Raw genomic sequence first — 27,173 nt, 5'->3', positions numbered from 1 at the left:
CGATTGACCTGTATATACAATACTTTACTATACCCTAGCGTGCACCGCCAGTATGACAAGACCATTTTCGGTAAAAAAAAGAATAAAACTGCGCCCTATATACGCAAATATACGGTAAAAACGACAACAAAATATCGCAAAGCAAAAGTAGCAAAAGCGGTTCTATATAAAATCTTTTAGACAAGGGCACCAGAGCAGCATGCTTTTTAAAATATGAAATTTGTGAAATTGGCTTGAAAAAATGCTCTCATGTAAAATGTCCTGTATATCCCAAATAGTTAATATTCCCATTGCGACACGTACAGTAAAGGTGGTAAAATTACTAAATATTACATTCGGCGTTGGACATATGACCTCGTTTCATAATGATCCATAGAACTTTAATCTTTATGAGGTTGATAGATATATTGCAAAGATTGCCTATTGGGTTTTTAGAACATATTCACCCACTCATATCATCGATCTATGCTGACACATAACAACTGTTACATATCACAAGCTATTTAACTGAATAAAACATGGAAAAATATCAGTGATTTTAAAACATTGTTGTCAATGGAAATGATCAAAAGATAATAACATAATGATTAGTAAGCAAATGGTTTTTAGCAATATCAGTAATCTGAATATACTTTATGGTAAAATTATTCCAAAAGAGATAAAATACGAGAAATTGCAAACAAAATGATAGCAATTGATTATAAAATATAATGATAAAAATACAAATGTATGATATCTTAAAAATGCTTTCGATATGACGTCATAATATCTACAATTCTACACGGTATCTATATACACTAAAATAATACACAAATCTCGACAACAGTCGACTCCACACGTCGACATTGAGACAGAGTACATAGGAAGACTAATTTAAACCCCACCCCGACACATGCACAATGTTTTTATTTACAAAAATACTCTTTTTCTTCTTCGTTAAAAGTTGTATACATCGTAAAATAACACTTTGGAGTGAGCAATGACATCACCAGATGAAATATTACGTCAAATTGAGATTGACGTCATTAAAAGCATATGACACAATGACGTCATGACATTTTTAATTCCTGTTCTTCGTTTCTTTGAATCATTCGTTTGGTTCTGAATCCGATTTATTTTTATTATAATATAACAAGTGACGTGGTCCATTAAGGCACTATTTTAGGTTTTGGCACATGCTCCATTCCCGCGCACACTTAAAACTCCATCACACACACTTACAAAATAATGCTGTTTCCGGGGGAAGATTTCCTTTACGAATATACACAATATTTTGGAAGGATCATGCGCAGTGTAACCACTTGGTTGAGCATGGTCATGGCACAACAATGGCGTAAAATTACCCAGAACTCACTAGGATGAAAGTCAAAGGGTCTAAACTTGTATTTCGTGTCATGCGTAAACCTCTTTCCCGCCCACAGAATTATGTCCATATCCGGTTAACGGCATAAACTGTAGTCCATTATCCGTGACGTCTTTTGTTCGGTTTTTACTGGGTTTCTTGGAGGACACACAACGGACGGCAAAACGGAACTCCTCTGCCATTTCTGAACACAGAGTTTGCTACAAAAATAGAAAATGGAAAAAATTGAGCATGTTCCATGGTATAATGAACGGAAAATTTCATGCACAATATTAGAGTCTTAATGGAGAATAATATTATTCCCACGTTCCCATAGGAACGACAATTGATAGGACTGGCATTGCGGGCTACTCACTTCGACAAAAGGTAAAATTGTCACTTACCTCGTCTTCACGAGCATTTTTTCTCGCTTTCCAAATAAATTCACAAAGGGAGACAATAAAACCTGCACCAACGCCGCCTAATAGAACGACGAAGACGCCCCCTACATTATCTACCCCTAGTTCATTAGCTTTACTTTTTGCACCTCCATCATCTTGACGACATTTTCCCGCCTTTCCGTACTGTTTCCACCAGACGGAATGAAGTCGGTGTATTTCCTGTTCTTCTTGAAGTTTTAAAATACTTTCTGTTATCAATTCTCGGTATGGTGAATCTGAAGGAAGAGAACGATTGGCAACCAAATGAAAAAGAATTTTATCCTACTACTCTGTCTCAATTTGCATTATTCGAGACAAGCATTATCATACTATTATTATTTCGAAATAATTAGAGATGGATTATATGAATTATGGTGTAGAAACACAGTAACATCGAGGATATAGCAGTCTCCGCCCACTCGAACATTACACCCCATCTACTATCTTAACGCAGTCCCCGACCCAAAGACGCCACCCTCCCTAATCATTGACCTTAATGCAATCCCCCTCCTCCCAATATATTACAACGCTCTCCCCCAACGCCACCAATCAGTAAAATATACTTACTTCTGGGTGTAGCAATACCATAACCTTTAGAATCTAACAACCCTCCGACTTGTTCTAGTTCACAGTTCCTCTCGACTGTATATTCTACAGCCGTGGACTCGGCCAGGTAGGCGTACCCTCCAGCCTTAACTCTGGCCACGCCCTCTTTATTACTGTCCACAAAATTATCAGATGACGAGTTCATAAAGCTCCACATTCTTTTAAACGTATCGATTTTGGAATTCTGAAACAAAAACAGAGTTAGTTTTAAATGCCACTTACAAGTCTGAAAGCTTTCGGACCCTCATGGGACCATCGCCTTTTTTTCATCAAATCCGACTGTCACTGTAAAAATCTTACTAAATAACGCTGAATATCTACTTGGACTTGAAAGCTATATAAGACCATTTTTTTTTCTCCATAAAATTCGACTAAGAAAGTAATTGGCAATGTTTATTTTGTACCAGAATTACGACCGCAAACCTAGGGTGTTTTGTTGGAACTGGGAAACAATGAAGAAAAGACAGTGTATATAGGCGAGAATTTAAAAAAAATGTTGCAAACTATCCTCTATATGGCACAAATCATTTCACTGATTACTATTACTGTTGCCAGGAAATATTGTCGGAAATCACGTCGTGCTGAATGCTGAATACTAAGAAGACATTGCAATGTACTGTAACGATTTACATGAATCATTAGGTAAGGGGAGGGTGGGGGGCAGGGGCAGGGGACCCACAGCATTAGACGTTAAAAAAGTTGACAGTTGGCCAGACCAGCTTCAGCAAGCCCCTTGTAGTTATATTGATGTTACGTTCAAACACTCAAATATGAAGCAGGAGAGATTGAATTTTACGAATTCATGAAAGGTAAGTATACTCACAGCGAAAAATGACATAGTAGAGCCCCCTCTAACCGTCCCGTATGCTATAGAACTTTGTTTAGCAAGGTCCTCAGCCCCAGTGATAGGTGATATCATTCTCTCAACCGTCAGGAAAGCAGCCAGGTTAGCCGTGTAGGACGAGATGATGATCAGAGTAAAAAACCACCACATTCCAGCCACTAGCCGAGTTGAGATAGCTCTAGGTGCAATTTCACAACCTACAAATATTACAATAAAATATACTCCACTTTAACGCTTCTCAAATCTCTAGGGCAAGGGCAATAACCATGTTAAAGGTCAAATTGAAATATTTCTAGGTGAAATTTCACAACCGGTAAACACTGGAGATAAAATAAGAGTTTTACGCCCTTGAATTCGATTGGTACACGTCCATATGATAGATAATTCCGTAGTCAAGGACAATAATCAGTCGATTAATTGGATGTAAGTGCAATCTCAACTAATTCAATTGAAATAGTTTATCAACATTGCCAAAGTATATAATATAAAAATCTTATTGACAAATCCTGTCCGTCTTCAATAGCCCACATGGTGCAGAAAAGTAGGACGTAAAATTCCATTCATTTCATTGAAAAATCGTTTTCCCTACGTCAACAGCTATAACTGGCCATTGATAATGTTCTGCCCCAGTTTCGCAATGGAGTTTAACGTCCTAACTTTTTGTTTCCAGTTAAGACTAATGAAGGCAGAGAGCGGTGTTCAATATTTGGAATAAATGAAAAAAGGCATACCTTGCTGCATAAGAGATCCAATAGTAAACCATAGACTGTTAAGTATGGTGAACTGATTCTCTACAATATCAGTATTCTCATTGCAGGGGTGGGGATTACACCATTCATACGGCGAGAACCGGGCAATCACAAATAACATAAAACTGACGCACAGATAGGCCGCTATCACATATACCCACACCTCCACTGACAGTGGGGACAGGAACGAGAATAGTTGGGGGGCCTTGGGGACAGGCTTAGCGAATAGAATAGTGATCCCCAGGGTTAGAAAGGGCTTGGTAAAATCGATAACCTCCTCTCTTTCGTGGGTGATGGACATTCCCCCTAGTCCAATATCAGCTTTCTGAAATTACAAACAAACGGGTGTCATTTATTCAAAATAGAATAGACAAAACAACCATTGTTACCTATGTGGAATCTCTGAAAGGGATGTCGAGCTGAAAAACCAAAATATGAAATAAAAGCTCTGAAGTACACTCTCCAAATTTAAAAAAAAGAGAAACTGATACATTTGCAGGCGACAATTGTATAATCTGAGAGTAAATGTAACAGAATTATACCATCTTAGATTAAAGATACAGAATTGCCTACTTACTCTGTCCATTAGTTGTCCCACGATTCCGTCCCATTTGCCATTTCTCTGTGAGCCATAACCATCGGCTTCCTTGATAACATAGGTAAAGTTTCTCTTCTTGGCGATAATCCTCAGTAGATCTATACAGAACCCAATATAGTCCCCTTCTCCTCGTTTTATAACATACGGTTCATCCTGGAAGAAACATAGTTCAATCACATGAAATATAAAGACAATGTAGACATTCGAAAATTTGGGTTTTATAGCTGCTATGTAAACCATTCGTATTTTCTACCTTTATGTGTATATTAGAAACCACAATTCTCATAGTTCCGGACAAACATGACGGATTAATCAAGGAAAAAGCTACAAGAACCACAGAAAAGTTTCAAATATCTATTGCTTTTCATACAACAACACATTTCAAAAATTTTCTCAGACTCTCTCAATGCATTCTCTGTAGTACTTGTAAAATTACCCACTCCCTCCAGCCGCCCTTCTCCCACGTCCGTTCGACAAAGTATAACTAAAATAAAAACTAGACTCACCAATTTAACTAGAATAACTAGAGTATGATTGGACAGGGATTTAGCTCGCTCTACCTGTTTCTCTTTATAATCTAATGTTATATTTACTCCTGATAGTCGGTTCCATGTCCCAGTCTAAAATAAACAGGATAAAATTAATAGCTATGTGGACTCTCCGAAATGTATTTCGAGTTGACACAACCTTATTGTATTAGCCTTTTTGATCGAATGGATGCAGAAACTGAATTGATAAACCATATGTCAGGGATGTATCAAGTGTTTTAGCTGAAGGTGTATTTGCCGCTTCCTCCAGCGAGTTCCTTTTCATTATAGATCTACTTCAGAATTAATCAATCATAAAAGAGGCCGACCGACTTGAAAAAATAATAACTTAAAAGAACTAAATACCTACAAGGTAGATAAATAATGATACAATCACGAAGCACAAGATATATTGTATTTGCCTACCTTTTTTAAACCATTTTCTGTTAATTCCATCACTTCCAAAGAAAAATCAACCCTCTCGCCCTTTTCATAGCGGATATTTCCCGATAAACCATCAAAATTCATCTGAAAAAAAGAACATTAAATACGATTACGTCTTATAATCTTTGGACGACATTTAAAAGTAGAAAGTACACAACTCTGTCCTACTCCTTCCTGTTTGTGAATTGAATTAAAAGAAGAGTAGAATATCCAATAATATTGTTCTTATTTATCTCATGTTATCCCTGTTTCTCTCTTTATATAAATTACATCAAGACGAAAATATAATTACTATCTGATATACAACCAGAACAAAATAAAACAATCTTTAAGCCGAGGTGTCTGATAATTACATGTACAATGTATCTACCAACAGGAATTTGTCCAAAATTTTCAACAGAATAATTCGGACATTTGTACAAATATGACGTCAACATCCTTGATAACCTTTCTGCACGTTCACTCAGCAGTGATCTAGATTGACCGTAATCGTTCAACATCTTAGGTGTCCAGGAATTACCCCGACCCAATACTCACCGATTTCATGTAATTAAGTAAACTGTTACCATGGTTCCATGTCTGTGATTTATCACATGATAAAATACTCGTTGTGACGTCTTGAGCTTGAGATAACTCGTGTAATGCACGTGCAAATAAATGCACAGCGTCGTATGCTAAAGCTGTTTCAGTCTACAAGGTTAAGATCAATAGTCATAAACTTTTCACTTTAAATCCGAAATTGGACAGTAACTTGGCTATTTAAAGCAACCTTTTAGAAAGTTAACATGCAAACATGCAAAAACCTCTTGATATTCAATTCAGTTTCTCTCACCAGATAGTTATCCCTCGCGAAACATTTATATCTGTAAAGTATAGTAGAGTTTATTTTGTATCACAATCAAAAGAAAAATTTGAAAAAAGGAAATTTTAATTAACGTTGATATAAAACAAATTTTTGATAAATATATTATTCTGTATAATTATAATGTTTTATGGTATATTGATTTTTCTTTGAAATTCACGCAATTAAATATGGTTGGCAAGCGATATCAATCTATCAAGAAGAAATATGCCTTAAAGTTGGTTGAAAGTGTGAAGTTCGCTGGTACCCCAGGGAATATTACAATACCCCAAGTCGCTTTTAAATGAACCCGTTTGATCATAGGTCAATATCTAAGTGGTAATGTACTTCTAAATGAAATCAATTCCAGTCCATGTTTAGTCTACGGCGGTGGTATTTTCATAAGAAAATTGAAATACGGGCCGATACTCATACGACGATTTGAACATTCAATATTCAATCTGCATTAAAATCATTTCCAGAAATAATCCCATCAAAGTCTTCAGAAATAACACATTGCTTCTGAAAATTGGAATTACTTTTTGGAATTAATATTTTCACGAGGAATTGATCTTGTTATTGTAAGTTTAAGGCAATGGTGAACCGAGTTCTATATTTCAGGGTAAGATTAAAATTGTTTCTAGGTTTAGTTTCAAGAATAAGGTTCAATGAACAATATTATTATAAAATATATCTATGAAGGTATTATCTTTATCTTTTATCAGTCGTAAATCTGGTTTATATTGTCTCCTATATGATAATAAAAACTCGTCCCTATTTGACCGATCTTTGATATGTCAAACTATAACACGCCAAGTGAAATGAAATGAAATGAATGGAGTTTTACGTCCTACTTTTCTTCACCAAACACGCCTAATGAAAAGGCGCAATTAAAAAAATGGCGTCCATGATGATACGTCTCCTATGATACAAGAAAAGTGCCTAGTGATGTCAAGGTATAAGGCGGGGTTCGCAATGCTTGAAGATGCAATTTCGAGCCTAAAATTCGATTTGATTTCATTTGAGAAATTGAAATGGATGAATGGAGTTTTATGTCCTACTTTTCTGCACCATGTGGGCTAATAAAAACGGACGTTTCATTTGAGAGAGAGAGGAATTCATCCAAAATATATTGATGATACATCGGACTACTGTAAAATGTTCTGGAAATTCTCCAAACCTAATTAACTAAACATAATTTAAAATATCTCAGAATCTATGCACGCCTTTTAAAAGCAAAAAAGAATAGTATCATTCTTTGAAATGTTATAGAGAAAAATAAGATTAAATATCTTTTTCAAAAACATTCTATATGATATTTAAATGTTAAAAATATATAGTCTCGTTAACCAGACTTTCAGTTTAATCAAGTTAACGGGGTATAGTTGTCGAATTTAAAGGGACATTCCGCTTTTTTCGTAGGTAGAATTCAAGATAAAAATCCAGTTAGAATATGAGGCTGAACAATCGTCAAACCCCCGATATTCGCTCAAAGTAATTAAAAAAAAAACGGGGCGGAATTATCTGAAAGAAAAGAATTAAATTGCTTTGTTGTCCAATTTCAAATCTCTTTAGCCATTTTCAAAATTATAATTTTATCTTTAATTTGTATAATTTGTGGCAGAATTTTCTCTTTCAGGACAGAAAGTCTGGTGTCGAGACTACAGTGCATCAAATATAAAGAATATTCATATTAAAAAGGGTTTTCTAGTCTTTATATATGTACTGAGGAGACTCATCAATTCTATTTGCATCACTTCGTTCAACGCAAGTGGTAATTTTGCCAATGACGCTATCACCAGTCCAATGTCTTGATTTACAAGAACTACTGAAAGAAACTTGGAATGATGCAAATAGAAGCTTGATATATCTCTGATAAACATATTACTGCTATTAAAATACTTTCTGTGATATATAAAGGTAAAAAATGACAGAGAAGAAAAAGTAAATGAAAAGTTGAGAGATTTATTATCTAGAAGAGAAAATAATGGTAGACAGGATTGGTAAAAAATCACAAGACACCAAGATTCAAATGTTTTGAATAAATATGCGAATTAGGACTTTCATTCGACGGGGAGGTGTTTATTTTCCAAAACTTAGATTTGTAACAGTTTGTGCATCGAGAATTTAATACCATCCTTGTCTAGAATTATAACATCTAAAACAAGACTAATTCAAATCATTGTTGGTAGACTGCAAATTCTAAGATAAACAAAATTAAAAATCATTTCTTATTATCAGAGCTAAACACCTTTTCTCAAAAAATAAAAAGAAACAACTATATTTTAAAAGGATAACAACTTAAGATTGCGACGATCCTTTCAACAAGTTGGTCCTTGTGCCAATCTCTTGACATTGATCTCTCTATTTCACAGCTGAATCGACCAAAATCAAATATTTGTCTAACAAAAAGATGAAAAGATTTTTTAATCCGAATAAATTTCTATAGTCTACCAACAATGTCTACTGTAAGATCACTACTAAAGTTCGTACCAAAATCTCCTCGGAAACGTTAGAAAATCCCTACAATTCCCAGCAGCACAAAAATAGGAGAAACGTGAGGATTGAGAATAAGAGGTCAAAGGTCAAGGGTTAAAGGCCTAATAACATGAAATAAGAAATGCAGGGAGACTCATGCCCACACATCAAGAAATGGATTCAAGATTTTTCCCTTATACAATGTACAAAGGGATGTAATCGTCTAAATATTTGCTGTAACAGCTTTTTCAGCTTTTCAGAAGTGGCATTTTGGCGTCTAGATTTCATACAATTCAAACATTCTATAGTTTCATAATAGTGGTCTTTAATTGCTAGAAAACTCGAGGCTAAGTATAATTCTAGTAAAAAGCTACGAATGCAGCTCTGTATCAGCTAATAGAGCAAATATTTAGTCGACTGTACATGAATTTGAAGGTGTATAAAGTTATTTTTGAAAAAGAATGGAAACAGACAATAAGCTTATCAAGAGGAACCAAAATAGAAACAGCATATAATATACAAGTTTTATGGGATACAGCTACAATAGGGCATCCTCTGTGGATTGTCGAGAAGCGGGACAAAACAGATATTTGTAGGGATCCACGATATAAAGATATGAGTCTGGGCAGGTACCAGACAGGAAAAACTACTAAACTGTTTTTATACCAAGAAAACTCAACGATGCCATTAGACAGTAACTCCAGAGCACCGGAAGTATAGTCGAGCCAATATATTTCTTCACATCAAATACAAAGACACGAAAAGTCCACTTTATTTCTAGGTGCTGCAAGCAGTATACTGGATATGTTTAAATAGTTTGAATTAATATTTATTCTACCTGAAAATAATAGTGGACTGTTCTTATAAATGATTGCATGTGCAGCAATATCTGTACTCGATTATACTTGTATTACTGTCAATCTATTTTATAACAAGGCTTCCCTACCTGTATTTCAGATTGCCCCATCAAGGGAGATTTTCCTGACCGTCTCTCTTCCAATAGCCATTCCGTTCTCACGTCTATCACTTCTCTTCTTTCTGGGTCTATCAGTCTTAACGCCGTAATGTTCGCGCCCCCATGTCTATAATCTTCTAGATCAACCAGACCCAAATCCTGTACAGAAAAGAAAGATGCGCGTGTATTTCATCTTTATTCCAAACTGACATATTAGAGGAAAATATATGTAAGGGGGGGGGGGGGGGAGGGATCGAAGTTTCAGGGTGGCGTCGGGTGTACTGAAATGCAGCACGTTAGATTCAGAATGCCTGTGAGAGAGCAGTATGCTGTCACCAAGTTTCAAAGTATAAAAGCCAGAAAGTGGTGCCAAAAGGCTATAAGAATTTGCTAATAAGGCACACGTTTTGGGTTTTAACTGTGCACAAAAATAATCATCATTATCATTATGTCAAATGATAAAATTAGAAGAGTACCATTACAAAAGATGTAAATATAAAACTCACCAACGTAGTAAATAAATAATGATAATATTCTGATACCATGTGAACTTTTAATGCCTGAAAACACAATTATAATTATTTATTGATTTATTCTTATAACAAAAGATGAATCCAAATGAAGAGTATGTCGTAAAGGTTCACTCATACCATAAACAGCACGGTTAGATATTAAAATGGGATCAAAGATAACAATATTGTGTGAATTTGAATTGAGAAAGTCCTACAAGCTATACTAGAAGCACCATCGCATTCAAATCCTTGCTCAGTTAAACCAATGCTATCATTAAATGTCGTTAATATCAACGTGTCATCGGTTTATATACCATACGATTTTATTCAAAAATTGGTAAAATTTTGGAAATATCTAAATAGATGCCTAGTTGCCCAACCATAATATCCAATAAACAACTTGAGCTATGTTGAATAATCCGAATTCTAGACAACATTATTCAGTGGATAGACGCTTCAAATGGATGTTTTGTTAGCCAATCTAAATATCAAATAAGCATTATTATTGATGGAGACTCTCCAAAAGATGTTGCTAGATGATAATCCTAATCCGAGAATGGTAAACATGTTCAAATCGTTACTTACAGCATGTAAAATTTTTTTGACTCTAGAAACATGACAATCTATAATAATCCGAGTCGCTCTCCTTTCTTTTAAATCTTTAAATAGATTCACATAATCGTTGTTTATAACACGGAGTTTGCGCACTGTCAATCTAGCTGTATTTCCTTCCGGTGCTTTTAGAACTTCCTGTAACCTTGTAAGACCTGAAATAGAGAGAAAATGTGATTCAACAGAAGGTTCTATAATATGGTTCTTAACATTTAGAAAACAAGTTTGAATATTTAATATTCAATTTGCACACCCATTCACTTAAACAATGTCTCACAATATTTTGAGGCTGAAAACCTGAAAAAAATATGAACCTAGATCGTTTTGAATGGTAAAACTATTGCGCACCACAAAATGTCTACTCTCTTTTACATTGTACTATTTCTAGATAGTGCTTGAAATTGATAAATCAACTTGTAAAAAGAAGTTAGAGTGCATAAATCTCATGAACTAAAAACTTCTCAAATGTTGAATCTACACAAAAAGCTGAACAAGAAGCAAATTGAAACCTGAACCTAGATCGTTCTGGAATGGCCAAACCATTGCACATCGCAAAAAGCAATTTCTGACTTTTTGCTTCATTGTACTTTTTTCAAAGTTATCTTTGAAAGATTTGGCATGTGATTAATGTAAGATACTACTACTACAACGAACTGTTTAACATATTATATGCAAGAATGAAGGGAATAACAAAAAAAAAACAATCCCGAGATCATCTTAACCTTGACAGTAAATTGATGGATAACTGATTAATAAATTGGAATTTAATGTTTTTATTTTTCCATCATTTATGTCGATAATCAGATCTCAGACGACCGTGAATCGCCATGATTCTAGAAACTTCTTAAATAATCATTTAAATACAATAATTCACCAGAGTGGCGTTTAGAACTCTTGTTGCCGTGAAATCCTACAAAAGGACAGAACCGTTTGTGGACGAAAGAAAGTAAAGACAGCCATTTTATTACAAGGATTACAACTTGGGTTCACAGAGAATCCTTTCTACCAGCTGTTCCTAGACAAAACCTCTTGGCAACTAGAGAAACGCCACTGCACCCAGCCGCCGAGTGGCATCATAGTTTCAAAAAAGGTTCAGTATGCCCTCGCTAGCGACACCCGCAATTACACTTTTACTCGAAATTACCATTTATTAATCTGATAGTCTAGTTTGTTTGTCAAATGTCTTGATAATCTCAAAGAGAAGTAAATACATATTACCATAATTCCCAGGAAATATTGATATCCCTTACAATAAATATGACATGTATACATATAGCGATTTACTATTTCTCCATATATTACAGATAAATTTAATATCCATTTGACATGTATCAATATAAGTATTTGATGATGAAATTAATGTCCAAGTTAATGTTGTTTTGTTAATAAGATCCAGCACTAAACGGAATATTTCTTAATCAATATTAATGATGATGTATCCATTCCTGCCCAATCGGTATCGGTAAATGGACCATTATCTCTTTGGTAAATATTTAGACATTTATCATGCATGTATATGATTCTTTTTTTGACAGACAATAACACTGTTACTATGAGATGGAGCCAAGCAGGTATCCTTGTAAAATGACAGCTAAGAAGTTTGGTTTAGGTTATAGACAGAACACTGTCATGAACAGGATCCCCGAGAAAGTTGTTATCAGTAGCGGAGCCTGGTTTACGTCCGAGGGGGCGAAATACCTGAGGTTACCCGAATTTCTAACCAAGTTATGATAATTTTGCCCGAAAAACATGCCTTTGTAGCTGCGAGGGGGTGGGGAATTTCTCTGATCAAGGACCAGCTGGAGAACCTTCAGTATTATCCTTGTAAGATCATTATTTAGAGGTCTGACCAAGGACCAGCTGGAGAACCTTCAGTATTATACTTGTAAGATCATTATCTAGAGGTCGGACCAAGGACCAGCTGGAGAACCTTCAGTATTATCCTTGTAAGATCATTATCTAGAGATCTGACCAAGGACCAGCTGGAGAACCTTCAGTATTATCCTTGTAAGATCATTATCTAGAGGTCGGACCAAGGACCAGCTGGAGAACCTTCAGTATTATACTTGTAAGATCATTATCTAGAGGTCGGACCAAGGACCAGCTGGAGAACATTCAGTATTATCCTTGTAAGATCATTATCTAGAGGTCGGACCAAGGACGAGCTGGAGAACCTTCAGTATTATCCTTGTAAGATCATTATCTAGAGGTTTGACCAAGGACCAGCTGGAGAACTTTAGGTATTATCCTTGTAAGATCATTATCTAGAGATCTGACCAAGGACCAGCTGGAGAACCTTCAGTATTATCCTTGTAAGATCATTATCGAGATATCTGACAAAGGACTAGCTGGAGAACCTTCAGTATTATCCTTGTAAGATCATTATCTAGAGGTTTGACCAAGGACCAGCTGGAGAACCTTCAGTATTACTCTTGCAAGATCATTATCTAGAGGTCTGACCAAGGACCAGCTGGAGAACCTTCAGTATTATCCTTGTAAGATCATTATCTAGAGATCTGACCAAGGACCAGCTGGAGACCTTCAGTATTATCCTTGTAAGATCAATGTCAAGAAAACCTAGAGATTTAACTTATACAGAATGTCAAGACATCTGATATATTCCTATTCTAATTGCTATTCATAAGTCAAAGTCCACAAGCCAACAAAAGTAATGATGTCGATATGAAAATAATCCAATTGACACTGTAGTGAAAGATAAATGTCAAATTTTAGATTTTGGTTAGAAATATTAATAAAATGTTGTAATCGGATATACAAACGAGTGTATTCCTTAATCCGCCCCGAAGAGAAATATATAATTGGACAATGCCAGAAATAGAATAAAGTTAAACTGATTTAATTTGGTATCAGGGGACAGTGCCTAATTTATATTCATGAGATTGTTATCTAATTTACAAATAAAAATCAGAATAGAGATGACAAGGTAGATATTTCATTTTCATTTAATCCGATTAGCTCTTGAAATTATAATAGCTTCCAAAACGAAATTATACATTTCCTGATTTTCTTCTAGTTCCCTAGTCGATGTTCAATTCTCTTTAGGGTTGTTATTTTCAACCAAATCAGGTCCTAATCTTATTAAGAAAAGAAAGCCCACAATTTATCATTTCATTGTAAAGACTTATTAAAGAGAACAGGTTCTTAAATTTGTTAATATTGTCATGGCGGAACGGTATTTATTCATTTATTTATCTATTCTAAAGAAAAACAAAGTCGTGACAAGTGAATTTTTGAAAAAAAAACCATAAAGAATAAAAGAGAAAATATTAGACATTTGAAATGTTTGAATTCAAAACTTATTTATCCATGCGACATTATAAAAAAGTTTTGCCGTGATACCCTTAGTCACCCTCCATCCCCTCCCCCCCTCTCTCTCAGTAATATTGAGAAATATTCCGTCCCCTCCCCGCCTTCTCTCTCTGTAATATTGAGAAATATTCCGTCCCCTCCCCGCCTTCTCTCTCTGTAATATTGAGAAATATTCCGTCCCCTCCCCCCCTTCTCTCTCTGTAATATTTCAAGGACAAACGTATCGAATCAGTCTTGCTCACTGCTATCATTAAAGATTTCTACAGATAACTAACGGCTGGTGGAAAGAGAAATATTCCTTTGTATCAGCCACAGTCAAGATTCCACTGAATTCCAGCTAGAAGCCGAGATATTCTTGTGTGATGTCTGAATAATTAGAGGCATTGTTCGTCAAGAAGGCTTTACATCTTCTTTTAATGTCAAACTCAGGCCGTAATGGAACTCTTACAATATCTCGAAAATCTCTCAGAAAGCCAAAGTAGAAGAAATGCCTTTGATTATTCCTTCAAAGTTCTTTAAAAGTTGACAAGGGTTAACCCTTAAAAGTCGAGGGGTTAATGGGTCTGGAGGAAAATTACGAAGTTAAATAATCTTAAAGCCATTGTCAGTGGCTGTACTCGGCTCGTCATGTCAATATTCCTGTCAGATTCCAACCACTCGAGCTTAACAAACAGCCATTATGACCAATCTCATGTCAAAAACTTTTGCTACTTGAGTTCAGAATGTTTTGCGAGGAAATTTATATTTTTTCTTACTGATTTTAATTGAATGGAAACGACAGTGGGTAGAGTTTTATCCCCTTGACAACTTTTTACAATCCTAAACAGACCAATACATATGACACAAGACCAAACCAAATCGTTTGTTCATTGTAAACCCGAGTTTTGCAGGTTTCTAATGTAAATTATAATCTTGAAGAGAAGAAATGAAATTTAATCAAAGGAATTATTCAACCACAGAGGAAAGAGAAGTCAATTTATGAAAACTGATTCAAAGTCAAATGCCAAGTTCAGATTAAAATGTTCGCTTTGTAGTAAAGCTGGCGTTCATTTACCGATTCTTTGACGCCGATAATATCGGAGTCGAAAAATCGGTCAGTGTGCGTTGGTCCACGACAAAATTGGGAGTGATCGGGAGATATCTGGTATATTTGATTGAAAGATGCCCTGACGTGCCTTGTCGACAAGTGTGCCAGTGTTCCCGATAAATTGTCGTGACCTAGTTAAAAGTCAACCATGTACGTATCACATGCTCACTTCTGGATGGAATATCGTTTTCGGTAGCTATACAGAAAGCTTATCGAGGCACCCCAGTTGCCATAAAAAAAAAATCGGTAAGAGTGCACTGACTGTACGTCCTGATAATTTGACGTATGTAAAAAAATCGATAAATATGCATCGGCCTTTAGCAAGGGTCTACCATGGTCTGACTTACGTTATCTACGTTACTATTCAGTTTGACCAATAACCGACCTTGTTACATGTAGAATATGTAAATTTCGACTGCATAGTCACTTGTGTGGAATATTCTTGGTGAATTTAATTTGCCAATAACCACACCCCCAGCATATCAATGGTGAGTAGAGAAAATATCGACCAATCTGACTCATGGTCATTTGAAGGCTCACGTCAGCAACACTTGTTAATTCTTAAATATTCTCATGACAAAATTCAAACAAGCGGTGTCAATATTAAATATCTGAGACACCGGTTTGGATTCGAACCCGCACAGCACTGTAAAAACTAATAACAACGATAATGATGTTACTGCACAACTTGTTGGTTTTGAAATGAAATGGAGTTTCTCGACACTATTTTCAGCACGACGTGGGATGGCAAATTAAGTAATAAGGGAAGATTTGTCAAATATTTGGTCCTGAATTTCTCAGCTGTAAAAGCTGTCCTTCGACTTCAAGTTGTCGTAGTGCAGTCGCATCTTAATGATATCGAGTAACTTATTGATAACTTTGAGAGTTCCAGTAAATCCTGGTAATAGACATTGATTCCAACCAATTCCTTGAGTAAATTCCATCAACACAACTTTTAAACACAGCCAATTTCCTACCAAAAGCCTCATTGATTAGGTAATACTACACAATAGATCAAGCAATACTTGATGAAATACGATCAACAAGTCTCATCTAGTCCCCAATAATTTGTTGTAAAGCTGGGTAGAGATGAAGTTAAGAATTGTAATACCCAACACACACTGGAATCAATAAATGATGGGGGTTCAAATGAAATGGAGTAGGACGTTAAACTCCATTCATTTCATTTCATTTGTAGTAAAGGTTGGCGTACACTTACCGAATCTTCGACGCCGATAATGAATTGAATGGAGTTTTACGTCCTACTCCATTTCATTTGAACCTCATCATTTATTGATTCCAGTGTGTGTTGGGTATTACAATTCTTAACTTACCACCATGCAGTGTGTAATGGAAGAAAGTAAGACATTGAATTACTATTCTCTGATTTCCTACTGTCATGGAATCTGCTCTCAACAGGCATTTTTATGCAACTCGAAAAATTATCTATTCATAAGAAAAGTCGAAGTTCCTTTTCAAGATTGAGATATCTCTAAAACGGGATTCTGATTTCAATTTGAAAAATTACAAGCGGAACGTTTCAATTATTTTAAATTTGATTCTCTTCTCGATTTCTGATTCAAAGTTTCCAATATCTTTCAAATTACGTCATAGCATGTCGAATTTCGCTTAAAACAACAAAAACATTTTCAAATCTTGTTTTTAAAATAAATGTAAAATTCTTTTTAAAGAATACACGTCTTGATTCTTGTGAATATCATCCAATACAAACTTTCAATTAGCTGCCTTTAAAAATAACAATTGTGTTCCATAAGAGCGTTTAAGTTTTTGTAAGATTATGGTTTTCAATGTGTTATTTTATGGTTTTCTGATATTATTCAATTTTTTTGTTGCGTATATTCTAAATGTTGTTAAAATTGTTCAATTTGGTCTCTGTTATTATGATTTTCTATTACATAACTTCAGATTGTGGTGCATTAAATATTTTAGATTGTGGCTTGCAATACAAATTAATGGTTTTCTGCTTTAATATAAAAAAAATCGTCTTGCTCCGACGAGATTTAAGATGTTTACTTCATTTTGCTCATGATAAGTTCTCATTATATCATATTCATGACTTGGAGTGATAGAATTTTTAAGATGTTTAATCATTGCATTATTAAATTATGAATTTAGCCTGAGGGTTAGGGCTAAGGGCCCAATGACCCCATGGCCCCATGGCCATGTGACCCATGACCTTAAGAATTAAATCATTTCTTTGGATCAATCGGAATAAATCATATTTTACAATTCACAGGCAATTCTATGACAAATATTATAGTTTGGAATTAATAAAATTAAGATTATTCTGATAATTATTATCACCTTTTAATCAGATATAAAAATTAATACCGAATTCTTTGTTCTTCAAAGATGGGTTCCCTTATATTCATTGATGAAATTGCTAATACTTATATGAATAGAAAGTAGACGTGTTTTAATGACTTATAAAAATACCAGTTTGTCTCACATGTCCATAATTAATTCATATTCAGCTAAATCATTTAGCCTAAATGATAAGAGAATTAACAGCAGAATTCCAATGAGTGACGGATCAAGAAAGGTCAAAAAGTATTTTTTTTGTTTATCCAGACTGTACATACATGGACATAAAATCTCTTTATTATATGCAATAAGAACATAATGATATGATTAAGAATACATGATAATTGAATTAGAAACTCCAATTAATCCAAAAATTTGCTTAATTTGACACTAAAAATAAGGAAAACCATTTTTAAGATTTTTGTTCATCACCTGTTGTTAGATTAGTCAGTGGGTATGAATATGATACTGTTTGAAAGAAATTTATATAAGCCTTTCATTACAACAAGAACGATTCTTATTTCTGTGATAAGGGATTAAAAGAATTAACGAAACAATCTAATTTTGTCTTCTTATCAGTCTAAATTAATATATTTTTAAATAATTAGTGATAAACGTCTGCGTTATGTTTTTTCTTGACACCTGCTTAAGATTTGTATACAATTCGTTTCGTGTCCATTTCAAATTGATATATATTGATGGGGCGTGGATTTGGTTCAACCAGTCCTTATGGTTGTTGAGCCGCTCAATTCCTCTTAACTGACAAGTCGGATGGTTTGGTCAATGAATTTGCTGTAGAGACAGATGTTAAATGGGCATTATGTTTTGCTCCAAGGGGAACAGATAATGTAAGTAGGAGAAAAATAAAGGACTTTGATAGATACTCATCAAGATCTAAGACCATCAAATAAAACACTCACATCTTATATAAATAACGATACAATGTACATATGTGCTCATGAAATTAAATTTACACCTCTTTAGGCTAAGGAAAATGAAATATGAAATGAATGGAGTTTTACGTCCTACTTTTCTGCACCATGTGGGCTAATGAAGACGGGCAACGCCATGCAGAGTGCAATGAGGGAAATTTTGCCAGGACAGCGGCATTAGCTTTAGGCTAGGGAAGACAGGGCAACGTCCTTGTAATGTTTAAAAGGACAGACAGTGGCATTAGATTACACTTTTTGGAAAAAAAATTCAAAATTAACTCACCGTCGTTGTCTTCGTATAAAACAGTGAATTCTTCCCACGCCCAAAACTTGACCAGATCTTTATAGGCCCCACTCAGGGTGAGGTAATGTGGGTACAGGGAGATAGAATAGTAGTCACGTGAGTCCCGGGGGTCCCAGTGCCACTGTAGATGGGGGATCTCGAAAGCATTACACATTGACTGCACATGCGCAGCAGACAAACTGGAAATGGGTCCGAAGATGGCTGCCACTCCTTGTTGTACCATTCGACATACTGAAAGATATTAAATGTACAAAGATAAGATTAATATTTTTTAACCTGTTGACAATTCTGCAGTACCTGGAACATTTTTTTCGAAAACTGTAGGCGATTTAGTGTTCTAGTCGTTTGATTGGTCAAACTCTAGAATTGATCTTAAACTTTGTGTTACTGAGATGAGTCTCGTTTCATAATCCAAACATCTACCGTATTTCTTACAATTTGGATTGTTCAGTTTTCGAGAAGAAAGACCCAAAGAGAACTGGAACAGTGGCGGAAGGGGGGTGGGGGGGGGGGGGGGCGAAATATATCTGAGAATTTCTAACCTAGTTGTGAGATTCTTGCCCGCAAACATGCTTTCGGTGCTGCGAGGGGGGCGACTGGCCCGTCTGTCCCCTCTTTGGCTCCGACTGGAAACAAAACCTACACAATGACCAAGGGAAACATGATTTTATCTCATTCGTGAACTACGTACGCCTTTTCAGATTAGTGATACATGTACCCTTTGCCACAATAAGTAGAGGACTCTAGACTGATTTACATTAGAACTATGTTGTTGGTGAAAACATTATACCCAACAATAATTAAACTTAAACAAGGGTTTAAGGTTATAACCTTTTATATAAATAAATATTGTTTATAAATGATCATGATGATTATTAACGCTAGACTATAGACTCACTCTAACGCATTAACCATTCACTTTACGATATGGTAATAGCTTGAACTTGACCTGTGGAATGGGGTGAAGGTCATGATATTTACATAAATTACAATAATTAATGATTCGGGTCTAATTATTATTCAAATTAACAGATATGATTCTAGGGATAATTTTACACTTCATTTCACCTTAAGTATATCGGCCCTGGCTCGCATTATAACCAATTCGTACTTTAATACTATATTGCCCTCGCCCGTAGATGTATTATATTCGAATCGTATTTCAATACCTTATCGGCCCTGGTTCGTACTTTAACATATTAGGTGTGTCGCGCGCGAAGCTTACTCTTTACAAAACACCTGATGGTACTTCTCTTTGGAGGAGAATACAACTATACACCAGATGGTTTTGCCATACTTTGGACGAAATTTTTGTTAACAAAATTGTCTTGCTGGTACGATTTTTGATTACCAATTCGGAAGCCAATATTGCATTGCTCTGACTCGTACAAATCGCATTTCTTGTCGCATTATGTCTTTATCATTATCATTAAATGCTTATTGAATACTAAAATTGAAATGAAGTCTTACATCCTACGTTTCAGATAAGAATAATCAAGAGGAGCAATACAAGACAGTGCGCAATGAGGGAGCTTTACCATGACATTAGCATAATTTTTTTGTTGATCTATCTTGAAAAAAAAAACTAATAAATGAAGACAAATAAATCGGGACACAAAATTATAAATGAATATCTAATTGATCAAATTCTCAGTTAAGGTACACTGTACTCAGTACACTAGAATGATTTGACGTGTTCGTAACCCAGGAAACAATCATTTTGATATTCACCGACCATGAATATAATTAATTGTTTTATTATTGTTTACTAATTACCTTGAATATTAATTAAGCATCCACACCTGGTCACCTGATTATATATTGTAGTTTTCACCTTGGTTATCTTTTTTCTGATTAATATATTATTTTCACGATACTCAACACAGTCTACTGGGGAAACCCAGTAAAAGGTTTTCAAGAGATACTTTTTTATAGAAGCACTGGCCTAGGTCACATGTAGGTGCGCTCTGGATTTCAGCATTGGAATACATCAGTTTGATAGAAAATGTCCTACTTCTGGAGAGATATATAAGATAAACAAATAATTCAGAAATTCGAAGCGATTTTTAGAACTATACATGTGCCGAATTACTTGATATATTTTAATTTATCAATACAATAATCTAAAACAGAGATTTTCTCTTTCCTTCTTTTACTCTTATTACTCAATCCTTGATCATTTCTATTATCACCTTATTATTTCATCATTTTCTCTCAGGTGTTTCCTGCAAATTTTTCCTAATGTCGGAGAACATAACGACTTGAACTATAATTAGAATGACCCCTAGGTTGAAATCTGCTGATTTAAAAACAAAGCGTCATAAACGTTATGTTGACATGAATTCGAAAGTCGGGCTACATTTCATAATTTAAAAACAAGTTCATAATATATGAATATGAATAACTATATTATTGTTTAAAATTTCAAATAGTACGCCTACTTTGTTCCTATACAAATTTCACAAATATTATTTACTAACAATAACAATAAATAAAAAATGCGAAATGGAACTCTATAATAAGAGAGAATAAGTTGTCATTAAAATTCCTATCCATTTCATGAGCACAATTATAATTTGAATCCTTTAATAGACCAGATGCCGCAGCTGAATGAATATTGATATTAAAATATTGATTTTTAACTTTCTGATCTAGTTTAAAAATTTTATATCTATATTGCCTAGAACTGTCTGGACCCTACATAACTCGCGATTTTTAAATGATATTAGGGATACTTATGTCTGACGTCATTGATTCCTGAAATTCCAGAACAATTTGACAATATTATATCCTTACTTTGAGCCAGTTGATATTGACGTCATAATCTACTAGGATTCGTCTAGAATTTCAGGAACCACAGACGCCAGACAGATAGTCAGAATGATGCAAATAGATGATCTATGTTCTTTATTAACATAAAAAGGTCACGAAAATCAGCATGGTGTAAATAGAATCTGTAAGTTTCCCATACACTCATAAAAAGACTAGAAAATCAGAAAATATCGGTGTCCCCGATATACATACAAAGGCTAAAAACAGTTCGTGTATTTCACATGAGTTTTTACATCGATAACAACTAGTCCATGATTTCATTCAATGATCACAATCCAACACTTACCTTTTCTCTGTGCACCGAAACTATCCTGCGCCTGTACGACTTGATCATCATCCAGAACTAGAGTCTGACCCAGAATGTCTGTCCGTAAGTTGATTTTCTCCACTGCCCATTCGAAGGACTGTTTCTGACCGTCAAATTCCGGCTCGAACAAGGCACCTGTATAAAAAAAGTTATAAGAATAAGTCGAGAATTATAAAATAAGAAGCTTTGTGTTTATAAGTTATTTTTGATATAGGTTTGCTTTCAGATGATCGTGATGAGTCGATACCGTCAGAATATAATAAATCTTGTTCTCTGTATTTTGAAAACATTAACTGAACTAAATTTAACAACACTATATGAGCTTGGCCCGCGCTTTTTGGGGGAATTTACTCTCAAATCACCCTAACACAAATTTTAGCATATTGTCATAGATACACAAAATGTAAAAGTTGAAAGGACCTTAGTCTTAAAATTACATTATGTCCTTATCAGGATCTTCAGTATAATTTTATACGACAGTTTTAATCATGCTCAAAACGGTTCAGGAGCATAAAAAGATACCCAACCGGAAGTACCTTCCCCCTTACTTCGTAGACAGGGTGGATAGCTAAAGCACAGAGGGAGAGGTTCGAATGGTGACTTTCAACATAAAATAAGATAAAGAAGCTTTTATTTAAATTCCACTCCTGTTGTAGAGAGCACATGATCAAAGGTGGGAGCATCTATTTCAGTCGACGATATTCAGCAGTTGACAAGACTGTTCAAGATGCCAACAGCGTTGCTAGCAGTCGTTAAAAACCCAATTACACTACGATTCAGCCAGTTGCGAAATCGAACTGAGACAAGACTATATCGCAATTAAAGGTTAAAATGAAGCAAAAGATGCATTTGGAATACACTTTTTTTTAAAAAAAGGAATCTCTTAAAGCTTCGTCGTCGTTTCAAAATTGAGGCAACTGCTTCATTTGCCTTCATTACACTAAGAACTTGTACACTCGCTTTTATTGACCTTTTCCATGGAATAAAGAAAACGAAAAAACGTCAAAGATATATAATAGAAGAAAAGAAAATAGTAGAAGATTAATTCAAAATATCCAGTTTGTTTATTTTTCTGTGTCGGGTTAATTTTCAAAAACAACAAACATCTTCCGCCATCTTGTTATCAAAAACACCTCACTTAGTTTCGTATTGTTATGATGAGAAAATAACTTGGGAAAATAATTCTTAAAACAACTCGGTAACGATGGAAAGAAAGAAAGAAACAACCAATTTTACAAGGATAACAACCTAAGATTCAAGGATTCTTTTTACCATCTGGTTTTTGGCCAAGACTCTTGGCAATGATCTTCCCATATGCATTGATTATTCATACCAATTTAAGGCTGAGTGGTCTGGAAGAATTATTTGACAACTTCATAGGTTAACGAGGATCCTTTCTACCAGCTGGTTTTTTGCCAAAGCTTGCTCATTATATGATTATCCGTACCCAATCCAGCTGGGTTGACTGCAATATTCATGAAAAAAAAACTTATCAAGTACCAATTTTAAGCTGGGTCAACCGGAATTACAGGTATAGATGACTTATTCAATGTCCATTTACAGGTTGGTCGACTGGAATAACGGATAAAGATGACTTATTCAGTACCAATTTACACGTGGGTCAACCGGAATAACGGGTAAAGATGACTTATTCAATGCCCATTTACAGGTGGGTCGACTGGAATATTCATGAAAGATAACTTATTCAAAGATAATGCTACTGGGTTTGTCAACTTGTCATCATCTTGATTGTCCACATAGCTAGTAATGCTTAACGGGTATTTCCATTTACATCAGAAGGAAATTGGTAATGCATCTCGACAAAATTTTGTTGAAAATTTAGAATCAAGCAGATGTAAAGTTCACGTTGAAACAATCTTTTTACGAAAATCACTTGAGACTTGAACATCATGCGTACAGTATAACGTTATAGTCTCGATTATTAAGTCATTAATTAACGATGAATTATCAACAACGTAAAAACTAATGAAAACATTCCACCAGGCTAAAAACTTGAGTGAAACAAGATTCCAGAAGTTTGACTGACGTAAATTGATGTAAAAAACATCATCATTCTATTCTTAATCAACCTAATTTCTTAAAATATCTCCATAGGGTGCAGTAGACAGTTTGACTGTTCAAATTTCTTTATTCGAACCTTAATACCGAGCGGTTTGCTCACTGCTAAATAAATGGCCCGTTTGTCTCTATCGCGGGCTTTCTAACTGAGTAACTCGGCCATTATCTTATACTAAATCAACCTAATGTCTTGGAATACGGGGCAGTCGATTGCTTGATGTTAAATTGTTTTATTTGAACGTCTAGGAGCGTCTAGTTGTTCGGATGACCTTACATCATTTAGGTTGGTTCACTTCTGACTAAGATGGGTGCGGTAGACTGTTGACATTTCGTAAAGATTACACCGTTCACAGTCGTTCGAACTTAAGATATCCAACCCACCCCAACCCTCCGCCCGCATTTAGCAAGCAGTGAATGATACATGGATTCCTTGTGGTGTTAGCTGGTTACTCAACCAATGCAGAGGTAAACCCTATGGTGTTCGTCAGCACTCTCAGGCAATGTCAGTACCCACAAGGGAGGGTCGCTGATGTTCCCTGGGTGATAAAGTACCTCAAATGCTCGCTATGGTGTCGCTGGTAGTATGTAACCCAAGTCGGGCACCATTGCTGTCCGCCTCCTTTCATCTGAGATGATATAGAAATTATAGGAACGCACAGAGCTTATTATTACCCCAAACTGGGAACCATTTTTGCTCAATCCCCTTTCATCTACATGTAAAGATAATATAGAAAATTATTCCTGATAGCGTTTAAATAATCATAGGCAACTCTGATCAAACCTAGAATCAATTTTATGTCATTTCCTCGATCTTATAACGACCTAGTCTGAAAACAGCCGATAGTCTATCACCATGTTGTAACCCTAGAGGCATTGCAGACGTAGGAAATTATTCCTGAAAACGATTCCACCTCAGACAATTGGTCTTTAATATTCCAGACTTGTGGAAGATTCCACTTTGTTTTATGATAAATCTTTGACTTACATGAAACTGAGATCAAGTTAATTAAATTTTCCAGTTCTATCTATTCCTGAAAGTAGGGGAATATATCGTATTTCTATGTATGTCTGTGGTTTCTACCATGGTTCAGGATATCTACGGATAGTAATTAGAATACAGAAGAGAGTTTCGAGTGTCATAATATTCAAACCTGTAAATTATTTTTTTCTGAATATTTTATGGGTAACAATTTGGAATATGTATATTATATCGTGTTTTTGGAAAAATGATAAATTTCTTTTCTTTCATCCGAAGCTAAATTTACTTAATATTCTAAAAAAAACTCGTTAAATACTGGGAGTAAAGACTCTTCTAGACACCAGATACCACTTTTCATTGTGAAATGCTCACTTAATATGATTGATATACTTCCTCATGTGAAAAGTTCATCAACTGCTACTAATCTGTGGCCAATGTGTTTTTTGGATTACAGGTTTCGTTTTTGCGATTCCTACTTTGTGAAGGGGATACAGACTTCCTCTTTAATGTCACAGTGACATAAACTTATTGCCGGGGCTTAACCTCAAGCCAGCTCTCTTATATTAAAATAGGAGCATTAATATCATCAGAGAACTTTACATCCAATTTGGTGACACTGTGTTCCAGTGACCTCGACTTATTGTCAGAGCCCAAGGAAAACTGCAGTCTCCTATACATCAAAAATGCCCAGGGACAACTCTCGGCTGCTCGGCACCTTTTCATCAGCAACGGAATTTCTGGAAGATATTCCATCTCATTCTTTCAATAGCCAATTATGTAGCTAACATGGTACCAGAATGAAAGGAATTCCTATTATAAACCTAATTAAAATCGGACAGAGGTTTATAATTAATAATAGTGCAGCTTAATTAATTTCAACCCACAATTCCCGCAGGCAGTTCAACCGGAAGTAGACAATTACTCTTCAACCCAAACTGTAATTTATAGCAGTAATTGACATGTTTGATTGTGTCAAGGTTATCCAGACACTGATTTATTAACACGTGTAATAACTTGTAGACTAGGTTATTTAGTTGATTATTACGAGACGGTCCCTGGGGTGTTCTTCTTCCAGTAAAATACCGTATTTACTCAACCTTAATATTACTAAAATAGTAAAATTACCAACAGGACGGTATGGGATAATATAACCTGTTCCTATTTTGTCCAAAACATATTATCCCGTTCAATTCGTCCCCAGTACACGGGTACAAGTTAGGACACAATTAAAAAAAAAATCTTGAGTTTGCTTCACAACAAAAAATACGAAATTCGTTATAAATTGATAATCTTTTATTCAAGTATACTTCCTCTTTGATTCCTTCTGGTTTTTTACAAGGTCATAAGGAACTATGATATAGGTTTACATGTATGATCTGTACTTGTTTCAACCGTGTCATGAAGGCATGGGCGAGTTGTCTTTCCTTCAAAGGCACCCATCGGCACTCTCCTACCAAGAAAAATAAGCTAGGACCATATTTCATTTAATACAGAGGTGGTGCATCAAACCGAATCCTATTCATACGAGTTTGTTCATACTCATATATCATTCAGTCCATGTGTGTGTTCATATTTACAAAACAAAACATGAAGATAGCTATAATAGCAGCTTGTTGGTTGGCTGGTTTGAAAATCATGTAACATCATAATATTGAGTGACTCGGTTCCTAAATAAAAGTATCTTCGACCTGCAATAGTAACCGGTGAAAAACCGGTTAAAACATTTGATGGTATTATCTCGGCCTATGCCGGGATGCAAACTCAGACACAAAGATAAGTGAACACTAAACTCAAACACAAACAACTGGGATTATAAAGAGGTTTTCTAAACCTTATATGTGTATCAAGGGACACTGATATCATCGATTTGCACCATTGCAATTTTACAATCCTTTTAAGTGAGGTATAGTATAACCATGTGCGCAATTATTTAATATTTATCCAAGAAATATTCACAATGTGTGACTTCGCCAGACGATGGAATTTGGTAAGTACCATATCCCAGACCGGCCTGATAGTACCAGGATCCAATTGGAATGAAATAGCTCTG

General features: G+C 35.2%; 1 protein-coding gene across 1 annotated transcript; it reads right to left on the bottom strand.

Annotated features, from left to right (window-relative positions):
• Nucleotides 1-527: 527 nt before the first annotated feature.
• LOTGIDRAFT_233226 (hypothetical protein) lies at nt 528-25,018 on the bottom strand (the record flags this gene model as incomplete). Its single annotated transcript, XM_009058870.1, has 15 exons — nt 528-1,563; nt 1,747-2,018; nt 2,350-2,572; nt 3,212-3,429; nt 3,964-4,306; nt 4,559-4,732; nt 5,086-5,199; nt 5,533-5,634; nt 6,088-6,240; nt 9,816-9,983; nt 10,331-10,384; nt 10,922-11,103; nt 18,906-19,157; nt 22,045-22,200; nt 24,967-25,018. 15 exons carry the CDS (start codon nt 25,016-25,018, stop codon nt 1,393-1,395), a joined length of 2,634 nt encoding a protein of 877 aa, XP_009057118.1. The 3' UTR covers nt 528-1,392.
• Nucleotides 25,019-27,173: the final 2,155 nt, after the last annotated feature.

This window comes from Lottia gigantea (assembly GCF_000327385.1).
Source record: "Lottia gigantea unplaced genomic scaffold LOTGIsca_36, whole genome shotgun sequence".
NCBI lineage: Eukaryota > Metazoa > Mollusca > Gastropoda > Lottiidae > Lottia > Lottia gigantea.
This window is presented reverse-complemented; position numbering and strand designations above follow the sequence as displayed.